Genomic DNA, 19,361 nt, shown 5'->3' on the forward strand with positions numbered 1-19,361 from the left:
TCCTGTTTCTACTCTGAAACTAATATTTCAAACAAGTTCAAACAAGCAGGAACATATGTTATACAATTAATGAACTACGAGATGTGAATGGTACATCAATAATCTTATTATGTGCTTTGAAAACATTTCAACGAAATCCAACTTCGGAATACGCAAGATTATTTCATGCAATCCTTTTACGAAAACGAACTTTAATATGATAGTCATATGGCTAATACGAACGAAAAAGTTATTGGTAAACTTGAATCAAATCCACAAAGAAAAAAGAGTTTTATTACTGAAAGAATAGATATGGTAGTTCTTTGAATATGTCTAAACGCCTTGTTAACGGTTACCATCTGGTGATTAGCGCTTTTTGCTATGGAACGATTATTCAACTGATTTTGCTGGAATTACGTTCCAGTATGGATCGATAAATAGTTAGTTAAGTAGTTTTTTAACCGACTTCCAAAAAAGGAGGAGGTTCTCAATTCGACTGTATTTTTTTTTTTTTTTTTTTTTTTTTTTTTTTTTTTTTTTTTTTTTTATGTATGTTACATCAGAACTTTTGACTGGGTGGACCGATTTCGACAAATTTTGTTTTAATCGAAAGGTGGTGTGTGCCAATTGGTCCCATTTAAATTTATTTGAGATCTAACAACTACTTTTCGAGTTATATCTAATAATGCGTTTTTACTTGACGCCTTTTTCTTTAACCTACGTTGTATTATACCGCATAACTTTCTACTGGATGTACTGATTTTGATAATTCTTTTTTTGTTGGAAAGGGGATATCCTTAGTTTGGTACCATGATAAGGAAACCAGGATCTGATGATGGAATCCCAGAGAAATCGAGGGAACTTCTTGAAAATCCGCAATAACTTTTTACTGGGTGTACCGATTTTAATAATTTTTAATTTAATCAAAAGCTGATGTTTGTCATGTGGTCACATATAAATTTTATTGAGATCTGATAACTACTTTTTGAGTAATCTTTGATAACGCGCAGTTACTTGACTATTTTTTCGTCGATCTACGTTGTATTACTCGTCGATGTAATTGAAGTCGGTTTTTTTTTTCGTTTGCGAGCAAACACAATTATGTATTATATCTTGAAACTATTTTATTAACCTTAACATATTTGAAAATAACTATGTTTAATTAGGGATAACCAAACTTTACAACTGTAAATTAAAGGATAGGAAACTCAGACTACTTTTATTCAGTTTTCTGTTATTCTGTTAGCACAATTTTTTCAGTATTTTCATAGTTAAATACATTAACATCACATTACAAACTGTGGTGTAATATTTCAGAAGCATGGCTGCGTCAGTCAGTCAGTTCAACCTATTGCAGGCCACTACTGGACTCAGGCCGAGAAAAAAAGCATGGCTGCGTAATATTCTTTAAAAAAGATTTACAGGAATTTACTAGAGTGACAAAGAACTCGTTTTGCTCTTCCTAACATTTTTTGTATTCATAGCTTTTTTGGTATAGTCTGGTTTTTGCCGTAAGTATTATTTTATATATTTTAATACAAATTTTTTTAAATTAAAAAAGTTTCAAATTCTTAAAGTATTGTGTCATTCTTTTTTAGGATTAATAACCCGCGTTGATATGAAGCCATTCGGGTACATATGACTCAATTTAAATATTCAGATATACACAGTTGGAGAAAATGCCAAGAAAAAGACACAAAAATTAACACGTCTCTTAAAATTAGAAAAATAAATACGCTTCAGCCCATAATATCCCACTGCTGGGCATAGGTCTCTTTCCTCATGTACGAGAAAGATCTCAGCCCAATCCACCATGCTGCTCCAATGCGGGTTGCCGGATATATTCCCTAATATGGTTAACTATTTCGCCAACGCGTCGTCAACAATCAAATATCAATCATTAAATAAACAATAATCATGATTAAGATTACAATACTAAAATAAAGAATAAATAGTAACATTTATATTTCTTATTTAATATTATATTTCCATTTGCAAGATATCTGAGTAGGTAATGTACATATGCCGTATATCGTATTTTGCAGGAGCACCTTTTGACTAACGTATTCTAGGCTTCCTATGAAACTACATATGCAGACAAGCATGAAACTATCAGAGCTTTCAGGTTTCGTATTTAACTTGTAAGTTACTTGCATTTTAAAATGTACTCTTACTCACATATGTGGTGTTTTGTAATAACAGAAAAATGCAATGGAAATTGTCGGGCAAAGTTATTATAACTTGGGTATGAAGAATGACTACGTAATTTGAATTTATTATTTCTACTTCTCTCTAATGATTCTTATCTTGATAGTCTAAAATTGCTCGATCAACAAACGCAAAAGGACTTTTCACAAATCGAACAAGGACTTCGAAAACGATTTGGCAAAAGTCCTAAACTTATACTGTAGCAAGCAAATAAAATTCTTAAGGTTTTTAAATATTAGCATCGAAGTACATTCCTATATAAAATATTCATAATGTACGTCATTTCACGACGAGCGTAACCACAGACGGGACTTTCTTTTTCACATATTGAAATGCCATTTATATGCCCCGCGTTTCTTAAAACATTCTTGGATTTTTGACGCTATATTTTAAGGGTATTTTCTGTCAGAATTCTTATTTGTTTTTTCCTTGCATTTATTCGAAAGCTTATGAAACATGTTTATAAATAATAATATATTTATTTAACTGGTAGATTTTTACTGTATATGGAAATTCCGTTTGATATACACGCTAGAGACGATGGTAATTATAGTGCATATTTATTTTACATTAACTTAAGCTTGTAGTAAAGTGTTAGTAAGCTGTCGTGGTACTTTTAAAATATTTTACAAATACGCATACGATTCTTGAAAACCGCCACTCTATGAATAATTCCTAAATTGCGTGACGACTCTGTGTAGTTGTTATTTTTTTTATTTGATATGTTTGCACGCACTCTGGCACATTTTCAACATCATCATCATCATCATTTCAGCATATCACAGTCCACTGCTGGACATAGGCCTCCACAAGTTCACGCCAAACATGGTGCGAACTCATGTGTGTTGCTCATAGTCACCACGCTGGGCAGGCGAGTTGGTGACCGCAGGGCTGGCTTTGTCGCACCGAAGACGCTGCTGCCCGTTTACGGCCTGTGTGTTTCATTACCAGTAGTTAGATGGTTATCCCACCATTTAAGGCTTTTTAAGTTCCAAGGTGGTAGTGGAACTGTGTGTGTGGCACATTTTATGACATAAAAATAAAACAAAAAAAAAAAATGCAGTAACAGTTTAATATTATTTATTAAAAATGTCTATATTCTATACGATCAAGATCACGATTCATCCTGTCATATCCCACTGCTCGGCATGGGCCTCTTCCTCCGTGTTGGCGAAGGATATTCTATACATCTACATGTAAATAAAAAATTATAAATTTTTTCTTAAATTCTTTCTAAATGAGGTATGTAGTTAATGAAAAGCAGCAACCGACTTAGAATATAGCTTTATTATTGCTAATCACTACATAGTATAAAACAAAGTCGTTTTCTCTGTTCCTGCACATGTGTGTACGCTTAAATCTTTAAAACTACGCAACAGATTTTGATGCGGTTCTTTTTAATAGATAGATTGATTCAAGAGGAAGGTTTATATGTATAATAACATCTGTATGGAACAGTCTATGGTTGAGTGAGAGACGACATGTGAGGGAAGGTTATGAGGGAAACCAAACCCAATGAAAGTCGATCAAACACTCTATGAATCTTGTCAACAGCAAGGCTGCATTCTCTGTATGAATCCTCGAAGGACCAAAAAAACTGTATGGTCCTGTCTGTATGAGTGAGAGACGACATGTGAGGGAAGGTTATGAGGGAAACCAAACCCAATGAAAGTCGATCTAACACTAAATTTATTAAGATTATTTTGAGTATATATAGGCAGAAGTACAGACGTCATTTGACGGCATTCGTAGCAAACAAATATCAATTTCATTAGAAATCTGCATAAGAAAAATAACAATTTCGTAATAAATCAGCTAAATTAAAGAGGTTACTAATTAGCAAAACAATCATATTGCTCAATGTGCATTAACCCGTACAACATCCATTAAATAGTGGAGAAATACTGTTATTTTTGAGTTTTCTAATGTTATGTCGTAAATAATTATTTTTTTTTCGCTTAAATTGCAAACGCAGGCTGAACCCTACGAGATTTATCAAAATAATGTACTAAGTATTGTACACATTGAAAAGGTCTACAGAAAACTCCGCGATGATATATACCTATCTCTTATGGATATCCCACAATAACATTTTTTTGTCATTTACTTTTTACGACAAATAATGGCTAATTTTCGAAGCGATTTTAACCAATACAGCATTAATCCTTATCCAATTAAATACCTTAAATGTATTTTTTATTTACTATAGATCTATATGGCTCTTATGCTCTATGAAAAATATTCATTTAAATCATATGCTGTAGCATATGATTTAAATGAATATTTTCGAAGATATTACAGATTTAAAAATCGCGGTACGTAGCGTTTGCGGCGGTTCCGGCCGGCTTTTACTCTTAGTTAACGCGTGCGGGCCACGGGCAGTAATGAATAAATCAAAACTACTGGATCGATTTTAATAATTTTTTCAGTGAATGACATAGGCTATAATTATATTTTATACCCGTGCGAAGCCGGAGCGGGTCGCTAGTTATATCATAAAATTTAAAGAAAGAAAAAAAAGCTATATTTTTGTAGGGTTATATCATAAAGCAGATTAATGGGATGAAGATGAAAAATCATGGAGACACATTTCAAGAGATTTCCTCATTACTTCAAGGTGCAATTATCGTGTCATCGGGAATGTTCCACGAGGCTTAATAAACTTTCTTTATATGGGCTTTCGAAACTAGTCTTGAAATGGTAAGGCCTTATAATTCCTGTATTACCAGGATTTCTTGTGAGAACTATACATGTATACTGCCGTGCTGCGGTAAAAGGTGTTAAGTATAAGAATATGAATCTGAGAAAATTGATTTAAAGACTGGAGTTCTAAATATTTCTATTTTTTTACAACATTTAATTGGTATTATATTTGGTGGTATTCAAGTCCGGTCGTCACTACCTTAGATCGTAAAAATAGCAATATGGGAAAATTGAATTAAGATTTGTATTTCTTTTTGGTTTGAGCTTTGGATTATGAAATATTTCTGATTTTTTGGCACATTTTCATCATCACGTCAACTTATCATAGTCCATTTCTGGACATAGGCCTCCATAATTTCACGCCAAAAATGTGTTTAGCCCATAGTTACCAGGCTGGGCAGACGGGTTGGTGACCGCAGGGCTGGGGTTGGTGACTGCAGGGCTGGCTTTGTTGCACCGAAGACGTCTTTGGCCTGTGTATTTCAAAGCCAGCAGTTGGATGGTTATCCCACCATCGGTCGGTTTTTTAAATTCCGAGGTGGTAGTGGGACTGTATTATCCCGTATGTATATGTACGACACCCACGGGAAGAGATGGGGAGGCTATATCCTTTACACACATTTTTACATAACCAGAAAGAAAATAATCTACTGAGGTTAAATTACACGATCTTGGTGGTCAATTAATTGGACCATTACGTAAAATTATACTTGATTAAAAGTTTCTTTAAGTAAATAAATTGTAGCGCACGCTGTGTGGCATGTGGCTCCGTCCTGTTGAAATTACATGTCAGCAAGATTAATACCAGCTAAATGAGGTACGAAAAAAATTCTAATCATATATCGTTCACTATTGACAACAACATTCTGACCATCATCGGTTTTAAAGACATACGGACCAATGACTCCATCAGCCCATTAAGCACACCAAACAGTATTTTTTTGGGGGTAGTTAATGGTGTTTCGACAAAAGCTGGTGCATACACCAAATGCGACTATTATTCTTATTTACATACTGATTCAACCAAAAATGAGTTTCATCGAAGAATAAAATGTTGGATGGAAATTTAATATCAATATAAATTTGTGATTCAGCCCATTAGCGGAATTTGGCGCATACGACGGTCGTTTGGCTTTAAGGCACAAGTTGAATCTTGAAAGCTTTTAAGTCAAGATTCTTTCGTAAAATCTTCCATAAAGGAAGGACACAACCCCAGTTGCTGAGAACGGCGACGACTTGATTGATTTAGATCTTTGTTAATGATTTCCTGTATAGCGGCTACATCTTCTACGGTGCGAACTGGTCGGCGTCTCACGGGATGCACATTATCAATAATAATAATAATAGTAAATGTGGTCCGGAAAACGGTTCCTTTTTAAATTTTAGTGCACTCATAATTTTTACACCATAAAATAGACGAAGAGGAGGATAAGTTTGAAGAACAGAACTATTATTTTGATTAAAAAAATTCAAAAATTTGCAAGAGTTGCTCCGGTGTAAGTCTCTTTATAATAAAATGATAAACTAAACTTATCAAAAAGCAACAATTAGCTTTTAAATGGGTTGTCAAATAAAGCAGTGTTGCCAACTTAAAGTTTTGAAACTCTAAAAATCGCCCATTACTTTACCTATCTTAGAAATAATGATAAAAAATGAAATTTTCGCTTTTTTAATATTTTACGAGAAATGTATAATTATGTTTTTCATACGTCTAATAATTTAGTTAATAAAATGATTACTTGTTAGAAAATATAATAACTCTTAACACTACATAATTAAAAACAAACGAAAATATACAAAAATCAAAAACTAAATTAGCACGAAAAAGTTAAGAAATATGTATTTATTGAGTACTAATTTATACATATTAATTAATATTAATATAATTAATATCAAACGTAACTTCGATTGGACGAGATCGAGTAAATTAAATTTTCTTAATTAGCAGTAAGGTTTCTTGTACCTACTCAGAAATTTATTTTTAAAAATATATCTTACGTCGACATTAGTACGGAAATTGAAATACGATGTTTTTTAACCGACTTCAAAAAAGGAGGAGGTTACTCAATTCGACCGTATGACCGTATATATATATATACTCGTATATGTTCGGGGATAACTTCGTCGTTTATGAACCGATTTTGATAATTCTTTTTTTTTTGATGGAAAGGAGATATCCCAAGTGTAATATACCATGATAAAGAAATCAGGATCTGATGATGGAATCCCTGAGAAATGGAGGGAAATCCTCGAAAATCGTAGTGACGACTAGTGCGTTTGTTAATTTTTCTCGTCTACTTACGTTGTATTACTTATCGATGTAATTGAAGTCGTTTTTTTTCGTTTGCGAGCAAATACAATTATGTTCATTTTTAGACGACACATTAGCGCAGCGATCAGAGCACTAGCCTATGGCCGTTGCTGGTATTTGGTTCGATCACAGCTCACCGGATATATTTATCTTGACCATACAGATATTTGCCGTGCTCTGGGTGTTTGTGCTTGTGTATTGTTTGTGTTTGCGGTCCCCCGACACAGAAGAAATCTAGTGGGGCCGTTAGTATGAGGCGTTTATTTTTATATATTTTTTGCCTCTTTTGTAATTAATCTTTAATTTAAAAATAAAGAGATTATAGATGATTTATAAAACATCTATATAATTTCTAATAAAAAGGACATCATATTCTTTTTTCTTATAATAAACTAGTAAAGAGTACCTTCGTTAACGTATCTACTGTTTTTATTGTTTTGTATTTAAATTTTTTTTGGTATACTCAAAATTATTATAATTTAAGACATATTATAGGTAAGAAAAGGACTTTTTTTATACATAGATAGGCTGGCGTTTGACCGCTATTTTACCTGATGATAAGTGAAAATGCGGTCTAAGATGGAGCACGCTTACCTAGAAGTAACCTATTCACTCACGACTTAAAGATCCCCAGGACTTTGGTTTGTCGTGGGGAACACTGAGGGCAAAAGATCGCGCAGCCGTTCACCAACAAGATGGACCGATCAAATAATAGACTCGGTACCCAATCTCTACACTGCACACTGTCGTTAAAGACGCACTGGACAGGAACCGGGGGAGGCAGATCATTCGTACCCGATGCAATCCTGAAGCTGACCACGATCCTCAGATATGAGTTACCGACTCGAGGGCGAGGAAAAAAGTACTTTTAAACATGTTTTTTAAATTGTGTACCAACAAGTTTAAAATTATTACAGGGTTTGATGACAAAAACTTATTAAAAGTCAGTATTCAAGGGTGATAAAAGTATCAAGGATGGGTAGCAGTATGAAATATTAGTGCCAAAATTTAAGTCAAAAACAATAGTCCATAATATATGCACGTACACACCGTTGAACATTCAACCGCCCAAATGCGAATAACCATTCATGCGAAATAGTATGTTAATTTCGTGTTCGGTTACTTGAAACCTTTCTTCTAAAACATTCATAAAATAATTACAAAACTATTTGGATCTTGAACTTTCAAGGAAATAAGAACAAGCCCGTCTTAAATAAGATTTCTTACAAAATTAAACAGTTAATGTCGAAAATAAATACTTTTGTCCCTTGAACGAAACGATCGTTCTTAATTTAGAAACAAGAATAAACTCGAAACTGAGTACAATTTGTAATTACTTTTGCGAAAACTTTGATCTTTTTTATGTTAAAATTTCTAAGTTTGAGAGAGTCGTGAATAATAATTTTGTATAATAAAATTAATATAAAAACAAAACAAAGTAAACAAAAGTTATACTTAACGAGTGTAGTGATTTGTCTATTTCTTTTAAGACTTTCCAGAACAAATTTCGAACAAAGAACAAAAAACAAATCAAAAAAACAAATTTATTTTAAGTGCTTCACTTATCAACAGTCACTTATATTTAATCTTGTTTCTCAAGACTAATTAAGCGTAACTCATGACTCAAAACAATTATTTGCTGTTTCGCAACAATCTAATAATAATATAATATAGGGGAATAATAATAAATACAAAAATTCAAAGCAAACAACACTGCGCTCCAGTAGTGTTGTACTTCTGTGGTGAGTGAGGTTGTTTGATCTGAGGAGGTTCGGGGATAAGGTCGACAACGCGCTTGCAATGTGTTACTCCCTCAGAATACAGAATTCTGTATTCTGAGGTTGCTCCTTGTGTTGCAAGTGTCCATAGGGACCGATCGGTTAGTTGACTTAATACTATTAAAAATGTATGTAATCAAAACGTAATCGTACTTTTAAAAAGTTTAACTTGTTTAGAAAAAAATAATTCTTATAAATAGTAGAGATGGGTTTTTAAAGTAATAAATATAATTCGCATCTTGAAGTCCTTCAATCACATTGCTCTCTTTATTTACTCATAATTGAAAAGAGATTTAGCTATATACATGTTATTAAGGCGACTCGCCTAGCAGGCAATTACGTGAATATAGTGGGCGAGTTTGAATAAATAAACGGATACATGAATGGAATTATTTTTAAAATGTCAAATGTGAATGTTTCAAGCTTTTACCTTATATTAAAATCTTTTTAGTAGCTTGTAATGAATATTTTGATGTTAAAAATAACGTGAATGAGGACTTTTTTATGTCATATTTTGTTCAAAACATTTTTGGGACACGTTTTTAGTGAATGATAAATTTATGTAACTAGTGGTCGCCCAGCGGTCGAAATTCGACCATAATTTAACCACAGACTTTAACAATACACAAAAGAGTATATATGCGTGTGTGTGTCAAATACATGGTAGTGTGTGTAATGTTTTTTTAATGATTATAAACTACAAGTGTCCGAAATTTCATACTCCTCCGTCCGTTTCTTCACGTATTAATATATAGATAACTAGTTGAATTTTTTTAATTTGATTAAAAAGTTGTACTTGATAAAATAGAATTATTTAATAGGAACAGAAGGTCAAAAAACATACATATGTTGAATGTAAATTTAGCATACAATTTATAAAGTAATTGAAAAGTGAATTACGATACATTGATGTCAATACATAACACATTTTTTTCCCGGCGTGCGTTTTTCACATTAGTTTAACTTCAGACCAGCAGTTCCAAAACTGTCTAGAATTGGTAGGATGGTCAAATACTGACATCTTTTACCACTAACTACGCTATTAGACCGTAATTCTAATTCTAGATTTATAATATGAGTGTAGATTTTAATTACTGGCAACCAAAGAAGAGTAGTTTTGGCATTGAGTTTCAATACGAGTAAATTGTTTACTTATTGTTAAAGATACTTGTATATTGTATTATGTTTATTTCTCCGATCCCACGAAATATATTAATTCAAATAAATACTCTTAACTCTCTGTATTAATAAGAATGATGGATTTTAGTGACTTGAAGAATTTCGATCTGTTCTGTTGATTGAACGATTCAAACATGTACAATTATTGCTCTTATTCTTTTGAAATTGTTATATAATGCAACTGGTAAGCAATTCGCAACTAATTTGTAACTAGTTTAGTTAATTTCATTAAACTCTTTCCTGATTTTTGATGCGTTTCAAAAAAAATATATTTAACAATTATCGAACTATCAGTAATGTCATGAAGCGATCGATTGCGCGATAAAAGCGCAATTATCGCAAACCCCTTAATTTCTGAAAATACTATGTAATTTGCTATATATTTTATATACATTTTCGAAGAAAAAGTAATGAGGTACGTGTTTATAGTTAAGGTAATTTCACTCACTTGAAAAACAAGAGAGTCGTGACTTGTAGCCAGTGAAGCGGATTATTCTCGTTTGTTCTCTGATTCGCTCTAATATCTTGCAGTTAGATGTTATTGTAGTGTTCTTAGAAAAAGCATAAGACATATCGTTTATTCTCCTTTATTCCCCTGCGTTCTTTTAAAAAAGACTTAAAAAACATCTCTCTTATCATAAATATTGAAATAAAAGAATATATATGTATTTTCACTTAGATTCTTATATTCACGCCGAATAAAAGTTATAGGTAGGTCCTATCAAAAAATTGACAGACAAAAATTTGATGTCGAGAATAAATCTCAATACGTTTATTAAATGTTTTGAGAATTATTTATATATTAATAAAAACAGAAGTTAGTTAGTTATTAAAAAAAAAGAAAACTTAAGAGTTCACATAAACAATATATTTAAATAACACGGTCATACGTTTCTGAAAATGGCAAAAACCGTCGGTCAAACGCACTAAACAAATATCCCAACGAATGAAGAGCGAAGCACATACATCAATCAAAACAAGTTTGTAATACATGTCTGTAATCATTCACTCTCCGCCATTTTGTTCTAACCACTCTTTTATGACTTTTTGTTGGAAGGTATTTAAACGTTCGTAATTTGAATTATTGTGTTTGCATACAAATGACAAGTAATACAACGAAGGTCGGTAGTCTAAAAGTACTCGTCAGATCTTGACCAGATCAGATCTTGTACCAGCAAAAGATTTGATTAAAAAAAAAATCTACATCGTTGCACCCAGTAAAATTATAAGGTAACATATAAAAAAATACAGTCGTATTGAGAACCTCCTCCTTTTTTTGAAATCAGTTAACAGTAACGCGGTTTTTCATAAATAAACAAACAGTTATAATAATATTTTGAAACGTGAATGTTTTTATTGAATCCTACTTGATAACTGATAGCAGCGCTTGAGCGATGTAGAAATATGAAACAAAATAATATCAAAATACGCTTGATTTTATAGAATGTTTTTAGATGGAAAACTAACAGTTGGTAACTTCAATCAATAATATAACCAAAGATCTGTGTTTTAAATTATAATTATTCACTTGCAATGCATTATTTCGACATAGCAACTGTACAAATGTATTGTCATTGTCTCTATTTAGTTAAAAAGAATATATTTATTTCCAAACCGCATTTTTTAGTCTGTGGATGAGCCTGCAGTTGCCAGCACAGCGCCATCTATCTAGACTTTTATACAACTATGTATCTAATGATGACTACTGTTTTATATGCCAGTAATTTTTCATCTGATTAGGTATAAGTCTGTAACGTTTACTCGACAAAAACTGTTTGTTGCAAAGTAAATTTTTTATACAACTAGGTCGGTAAACAAGGATACGGCTCACCTCATTGTAAGCGATTACTATATTCATAGACGCCTGCAACACCAGAAGCATCGCAAGCGTGTTGTCGATCTTAACTCCAACCTCAAGAGCTCTGGTCATCTTACTCACCACTGTTTAAAGTATCATAATTTAACTGTGATCTCTAAGGTCGAGATATTTTCCCTGTCGAGCTGTTCCAGATTTCGAGTAAGATATGTCTTGCTATGCCCTACTTCAGTTTAAAAAATGTAGTTATTTATTTATTGATTTCATTATTTATTTACTTATTTAATAATTTATTGCACACTTAAATTATATTAAAGTAAATAACAATATTGTAATTTACAAAAGTGTAAGGGCGGTCATATCACCTGTGTCTGGGTGTAATATTTGTATTTATATATTTATACTAGCAGTACCCTGCCAGCGTTGCTACGCTCTTTTTATTTCTCAGAAACCTTTGTGGGCTCACGCACCACACTTTGCTGAAATAAAGGACATATAGACACCATTCATTTTTTATATATAGATACTTATGTAACACAAGCATTCATTTGCTTATCTTAGGAACAGACAATGTGTGTAAATGCTATATGATATTTATTTATTTATTTATTATTATTTAATTTAATACTGTGTAACTAACAACATACATATATTACACTGTTATACCCAATGACATCAAAAATTACTACAAACGACATATATTTATATAACAGCACTCATCATTTGTTAATACACGCGCTGTTAAGAATGTTCCAGTTCTTTTACCGCTGTATAATAATGCTTGGTCATATACCGTATATACGGTAATCTGTTTGCTTATTTAAGATTATTATTTTTGCTTACTGTGAGATATTATATCTTATGTAAGGTTTAATATTTACGTTAAAACATTTTTAATATTTATGCTACCAATAGTAGTGCCTATACAGTGTATTGATTTAATGTTTTATTTCATCTTATAGTGTACAAATAAGAGATTATTTTTGATTATTTACTAACAATTTACTAGATTTATTTCTACATTATAATTATAATTGTTATAGGTACATTGTCTAAAATAGAAGTGACTGAAACTAAGTTTTTGTCATTACATGATGAATTATATAGAATACTAGCTGACCCGGCAAACGTTGTCTTGCCGTAAACGCTATTTAAAAATAGGGGTTGGTGGTAGAAGGGTAAAAATTTAGGGTTGTATGTATTTTTCAACGCCAAATCATAATAAAATAAAAAATAAATAATTTATCTAAAAAATTAAAAATATATATTTTGTATAACATGTAAAGGTGCTGTGTGGCTACGGCACTAAAGAATTTAGCCACCCCCTCTCTTCCCGTGGGTGTCGTAAGAGGCGACTAAGGGATAACAAGGTTCCACAACCACCTTGGAACTTAAGAAGCCGACCGATGGCGGGATAACCATCCAACTGCTGGCTTTGAAATACACAGGCCGAAGACGGGCAGCAGCGTCTTCGGTGCGACAAAGCCAGTACTGCGGTCACCAACCCGCTTGCCCAGCGTGGTGACTATGGGCAAAACACATGAGTTCACGTTATTTTTGGCGTAAACTTGTGGAGGCCTATGTCCAGCAGTGGACTGTATAGGCTGTAATAATGAAATAACATGTAAAGACGTGTCTGTTATCTTTAATATATATATACACTTAAAAACGTATATTTACAGATACTGTCGATGGCGTATCTTTCTACAAACAAAAAAAGTACAATAAATTTTAAAAATATTATGAAAAGAGCAATGTCTACAGTATAATCCATTATATCCAGATACAGATTACAATACAACATCAACAGCAAACATCCACACTCCACAGGATGTTGTTTTAGGACGTGTTAGATACACACTTACACATGTTTTTTAATTTATAACTCAGCTTCAGTTTGTCGATATTCGTTTGGTTTGAGTTTGTTTTTATTTATTTTTGTGTAACGATTTTTTTTCGAATAACCAGTACGAGTAAAATCGGTATTTTCTGCCGCCAGATAATTAAATACAGGCTTAAATATTATTTTATTATTATATTTAAAATTATTATTGATATGTGTATAAAATTCTGAAAAATCAATATATATTCGCGAATGAAAAAAAAATAAACAATGCGATACTAAGCTTGCCGGGTTAGCTAGTCAAGCCTAAAACTTGAAGTTTACAAATTCACTCGTATAACTAATGTCTGACACGTACCTACACTGTTACGTAGTACCTAATAAAAACATATATTTTATATATCTAAATATATATACACATAAATTGGATAGTATTTTATAGAAATAATGTAATTCTTAACATGTAAGTACTAGTAAATTTTAATAGCTTCCCGGGTGCTTTGCGAAGCATAACTCTTGTAATGGAAATTTAGACAGAGGCTTTGCTCAAACTTGTTTTTGATACCACGATGGTATAACTTTGTCATGTTAAACCACGTATTGTAGTTTTAGTTAATGTCATTTTGATTTTATGAAATATTTGATACTAGCTGCGAAACGCGGTTTCGTATCGAAGTCATCATAGTATTAAAAAAAATGCTTTTCTTAAAACATCCCTCAAACACAAAAGATTTAGTAGAATTTTACTATATGTATCAATTATATTTTTCTACTTTTCTAAAATCCTAATAAAATATATTCATCGAGCGGTTATCGCGAGGACGAATGTAACTAATCTGAATCGAAAATTTCTTCCTGTGGTCGAGCAACGAGTTATAATAGAGGCGTGTGATAGGACAATGTTTCAACATTGGAAATAGCACTGGACTCTAAAAAAATTTGACAGTTTATTAATGCTCCTAAAGAAACGAACAAAATTTTAATAAAACTACATTGAGCGGTTCTAAAAGGTTGTGTATACTTTTTTTTTGAATACTGATGTCTTTAATAGTGACGAAACTATGGATTATAACTAGATATGTTTAAAAAAGGAACCATTGAAATATATTTACGCGCATAGCTTCAAATCGACAGCCCTCAATCGATTTTTTTAAATAAAAGAATATAAAAACGGTAAATTTACGAATAAAAAATGACAATGTAAACTGGTATAGAATAAATTTAAAATATTGTAGAATATTGTCAGTCGTTATTTCAAGGAACGCTGAAAACGTATTTTCATAAATATTATATTATCTGTAATACAATTCTAGACGCGTCTGTATACTTCGCACGTACATCGCGACGCTCTTTTTATTTGTAATAGTCATTATTTTGAACACTTTAAATTTTACAAAGACAATAAAAAAAGGTTTCACGTTTTGTGGAATTTCATAACATTTATAAATGTTTTGAATTTAGCTAAAATTAATTGTGACTGCTGAGCATAAATTATTTTCTACATAAGAAAAGACTTTTTTTGTACCTGGGGAAAATCCATCATGGATACCTCGTCGCGGGGGCGCCAGAGGGTTATGCCAAACTCCTACTGACTAAAAAAACCGCCACGTGTGAGCAGTCGTCCACCTGTATGGGGCGAGATGGCGGAGGAAAAGACTTACTAACTCGGGGTTGATGGATAGTAAAAGACTGACTAACTTAGGGTTGATGGACAGTTTCCCGACCAAGAGTAAAGATCGTGAACAGGTAGAAGCTGATGAAAGCTGAGACCGAAAGATTTAAGGTCTCTCCAAAGTAGGTACTATAGGGAGGCTCATGCTAATCATTGAGACACGACTAGAAACCCTCCAACGACAATCACACAAATACAAATAACCATTTCGTGCGGGAATCGAAGTCGATATTGCCAGCCCTACTGGAACTTTCTGAATCAATAAGTGAAAACGGTTGTTAACTATTTTTACTAGAAATATTTATGGTTGTTACAATTTTTTTTAACTGAATAAATAAATATAAATTAAAATAAATAACTAAGTTAAAAAAATCGGTCTGCCTTTAGATTAAAAAGCCTCTACGATAATTATAAATCACGTTTTAATATCTACAAATCGAAAAGGTAAATTAGTGCGAAATTACGTCCAGATGAAATGCTGGCATCGTTTTCCCGTTGAATCGTAATTCCGAATCTCTGGATGAAAAATAATGGTCCTCCCGCAACCAGACAATGAGATGAGAAATTAAATCTTTTAATGCTTTTGAAATATTGTTGTATTTTAATTATTTTCTGTAAGATTTCAATAAAAAGCAACATAATATATACATACTAATATTTACTAACCGAATTTTTCATTTACCTGACTAAAGCTAATGCTTGTCACGTGGTTCTACTTAAATATCATCGAGATCTAATAAGTACTTTTTGAGTTTCCTATAATAATAACGCGTAGTTAAGCGAGGCTTTTATTTAAATACTAACTGCCCGGACAGACTTCATTTTGTCAAAAGTTAATAGTAAAAATAATTATTTTTAATTTTTTTACTTTTAAAACCTTCCGTGGCCTTCAAGGAACATACAAAAAAGAATTGGCTAGTTGGCAAATTAATCGAGCCATTCTCGAGTTATGCGCAATATGAACATTCATTTTTATTTATATAGATTATAGATAAATATAAAACAGAGTCTATATCCCGAGTCACGCATATTTTAATTAAAATAAAAAGAGATACATTATGTACATTTACCGGTATAATAAACTACGTAAAAATGATAAAAATCTTCGACACGCTGATGTAAAAAATTAAAATCAAATTCTATACACACGAAGCCTACTCTCATTTAAAAGTGGGACGCTTGCATCAGAGTCACTATCGTGTCGCTTCCGAACAATCTCTCGAATATTGTGTTGTCTCATACCAACGATAATCTTGTTTTGGTTCTCTTGTTTCGGTGCTCGCTTTGAGGGTTAAATTCTGGCAAATGGTGCCTCGATATACGATGATGTAAGTAAAGAGTTTTGCGTTCCAGTTTCTTTTCCGTATTGAACTGCAATGGTCCAAATTGTCACAGTGTTGGCAAAGGTTTCGTTATAAAGAGAGGATTGGTTGTTGTTGATTGGTTATATACTTGTTTCGAAATTTTCTCTAAAACGACATCTGAATGTAACACACGACTTATTTACAAACTATCAGGAAGTAATTTTGAACGCAGAATTCAGGGAGGATTCAAGTAATTTATCCATTAGATAATCTTGGGTATGTATTGTATTATTTTATAGAAGATCCGAACTAGAGAACTTCGAACTCAGGAACTTCACCTATCTGTGTAGTGGATGGAAACTATTTATATTTATTTTAGTATATTAAAAAAATAATCGCGATAGAGTTAAACTGCCAACCCAGTGGTTATGCCAGAAAAATAATAGATAGCCCAACGTCTATATTTTCTACAGGGTTCATACTGTCGGTATACGGTTATGCTTCAGCTTGTAATATCCCACCACTGGGCATAGGTCTCTCTCCCCATGTAGGAGAAGGATCAGAGCTTAATCCACGCTGCTCTAGTGTGGGTTGGCAGATATATTCCTTACTATGAGTAACGATCGCTATCAGGTGTATAACAACCGGGACCGATAGCTTAACGTGCTCTCTGAGGCACGGTGGGGAGACCCACAAGAACTGCACAAACACCCAGACCACGGAAAACACCTGTATGGCCAATACAAATGTTTATCGTGTGCGGGGATCGAACCCGCAACCGCCGGCGCAACAGGTACAATCCATGGCTGTGACTGTTGCGCCAACGCAGCGTCTGCACTGTCGGTATGTATTAAATTTATTATTCAGTCTGACCAGGAATTTATCACAGCCAACTTTTTGGCGATTTACCTTGAACATACTAAAGAAGATAATTATTTAATTTTTATCCATTAACCTGATGGGTGAAAGTCACGTCTAATTTAGATCTTAGACACTTATTATTGATTTTACACGAAATTATATTAGAAATTATTCTTAAGACGAAAGTTTGATATACTAAGTACGGATAATACTTTTAAAAGTTAAATTGAAAACTTTGATTTTAAACTTTTATTTTAAGCCTTTAAAGTTTAATCAGTAACTGGTAATATTTCACGAACGTCAATATTAATATATTTTCTATTGTTTTCTTTGAATAATACACAAGAGCATTGCAGTTTTAACAAAGTCAACGCAATATAAAATGTATGTATATCTGAGTACATTTAATCATTACGTGTACGAAACTTTAATAAACCTTTTTGTGTGTGATTGAGTCAAGTAAGAATTAAATTTTGAAACTAAGTTCCTTATAGAGCGATGCGGAGAGGTAACCTAACCGGAAAAAAACGTCCGTAACGTTATAAAAAAGCGTAAGATTTTTATGTATAGTCTCAATATGATGGCTGTATACAGTGTCTAATATATATACTACGTAATGACCGTTGTTATTATTGTAGTTTGCTATTATTATATCATTCGATAATTATTATAATAATGTAAACTTAGGTAGGGCACAGCAGGAATTTCCTGCTCAAAATCTGGAGCAGCCCGACTGGGTAGTACCTCGACCTTACAGAAGATCACAGATAAATAATACTATTTTCAAGCAGTATTGTGTTCCTGTTGGTGAGTAAGGTGACCAGAGCTCCTGGGAGGATTGGGGATTGGGTCGGCAACGCGCTTGCGATGCCTCTGGTGTTGCTGGCGTCTTATAAGCTACGGTAATCTCTTACCATCAGGTGAGCCGTACGCTTGTTTGCCGACTAAGTGATATAAAAAAATGTGTCTTTATAAATTAATATTTTATAATAAGGAACTTCGTACCTATCTGGTTTCCCACGACACCACACGGTTTTTTTATCATTATTACGGAAACAAATATCCTTTAGGCTACGATTAATAAAAACTAATATTTATTATATTCTTACCTCTACAAAGGTATCTGAGACGAATCTCTGGACCAGTGACGTTTTGCCACACTGTGTATCTCCTACCAGCACCACTTTGATCTCCTCCTCGGTGGGAGTACCGGCGCCACCCTCCGAACATTTCTTGCCCGACCACATTTTTCTTGTTAAATCTGTGGACAAAATTAAAATATTTAGTTTTTTATTTAGTAGAATTAATAAAGTGTTAACACTTTATTGCACATTTGAAATTACATTAGGATAATAACAATATTCTAACTTAAAGACTGTACGGGCAGCCTTATTATTAATAGCGTTCTCGTGTGTTGTGTGTTGTACAGACAAATAGAGAAAATTGTGATAAAATAAAATACGAAAATTAATTATTTTTATAGTTTTAATTTACAATAATTTGATACATTTTTTAAATAAAACAAACCAAGTTTTATTACTGCGTAGTACGCAATGGTACGCCTCAAACGTAATGAAAAGATTATTTTAATACTTTTTAAGATATTTTAAACATCAGCGATCATTGGAGGTAGTGGTTGGAATATGCTGTAGGTACCTCATATAAAAAAAAAAACATTATAAGTCAGCGTAGTTTTAAGCCACAAGT

The 19,361-nt window shown here is 32.7% G+C and overlaps 1 protein-coding gene across 1 annotated transcript in view; it reads right to left on the reverse strand.

The window, feature by feature from the left end:
• Positions 1 to 18,901, reverse strand: part of LOC123660426 (GTP-binding protein rho1-like) — a 41,776-nt gene extending 22,875 nt beyond the window's left edge. The window contains exon 1 of the mRNA XM_045595511.1: positions 18,764 to 18,901. Within this exon, the coding sequence (XP_045451467.1) occupies positions 18,764 to 18,901 (138 nt within the window). The remainder of the gene's footprint in view (positions 1 to 18,763) is intronic.
• Between the last annotated feature and the right edge of the window lie 460 nt (positions 18,902 to 19,361).

Source organism: Melitaea cinxia, chromosome 15, assembly GCF_905220565.1.
Source record: "Melitaea cinxia chromosome 15, ilMelCinx1.1, whole genome shotgun sequence".
Classification (NCBI taxonomy): domain Eukaryota; kingdom Metazoa; phylum Arthropoda; class Insecta; order Lepidoptera; family Nymphalidae; genus Melitaea; species Melitaea cinxia.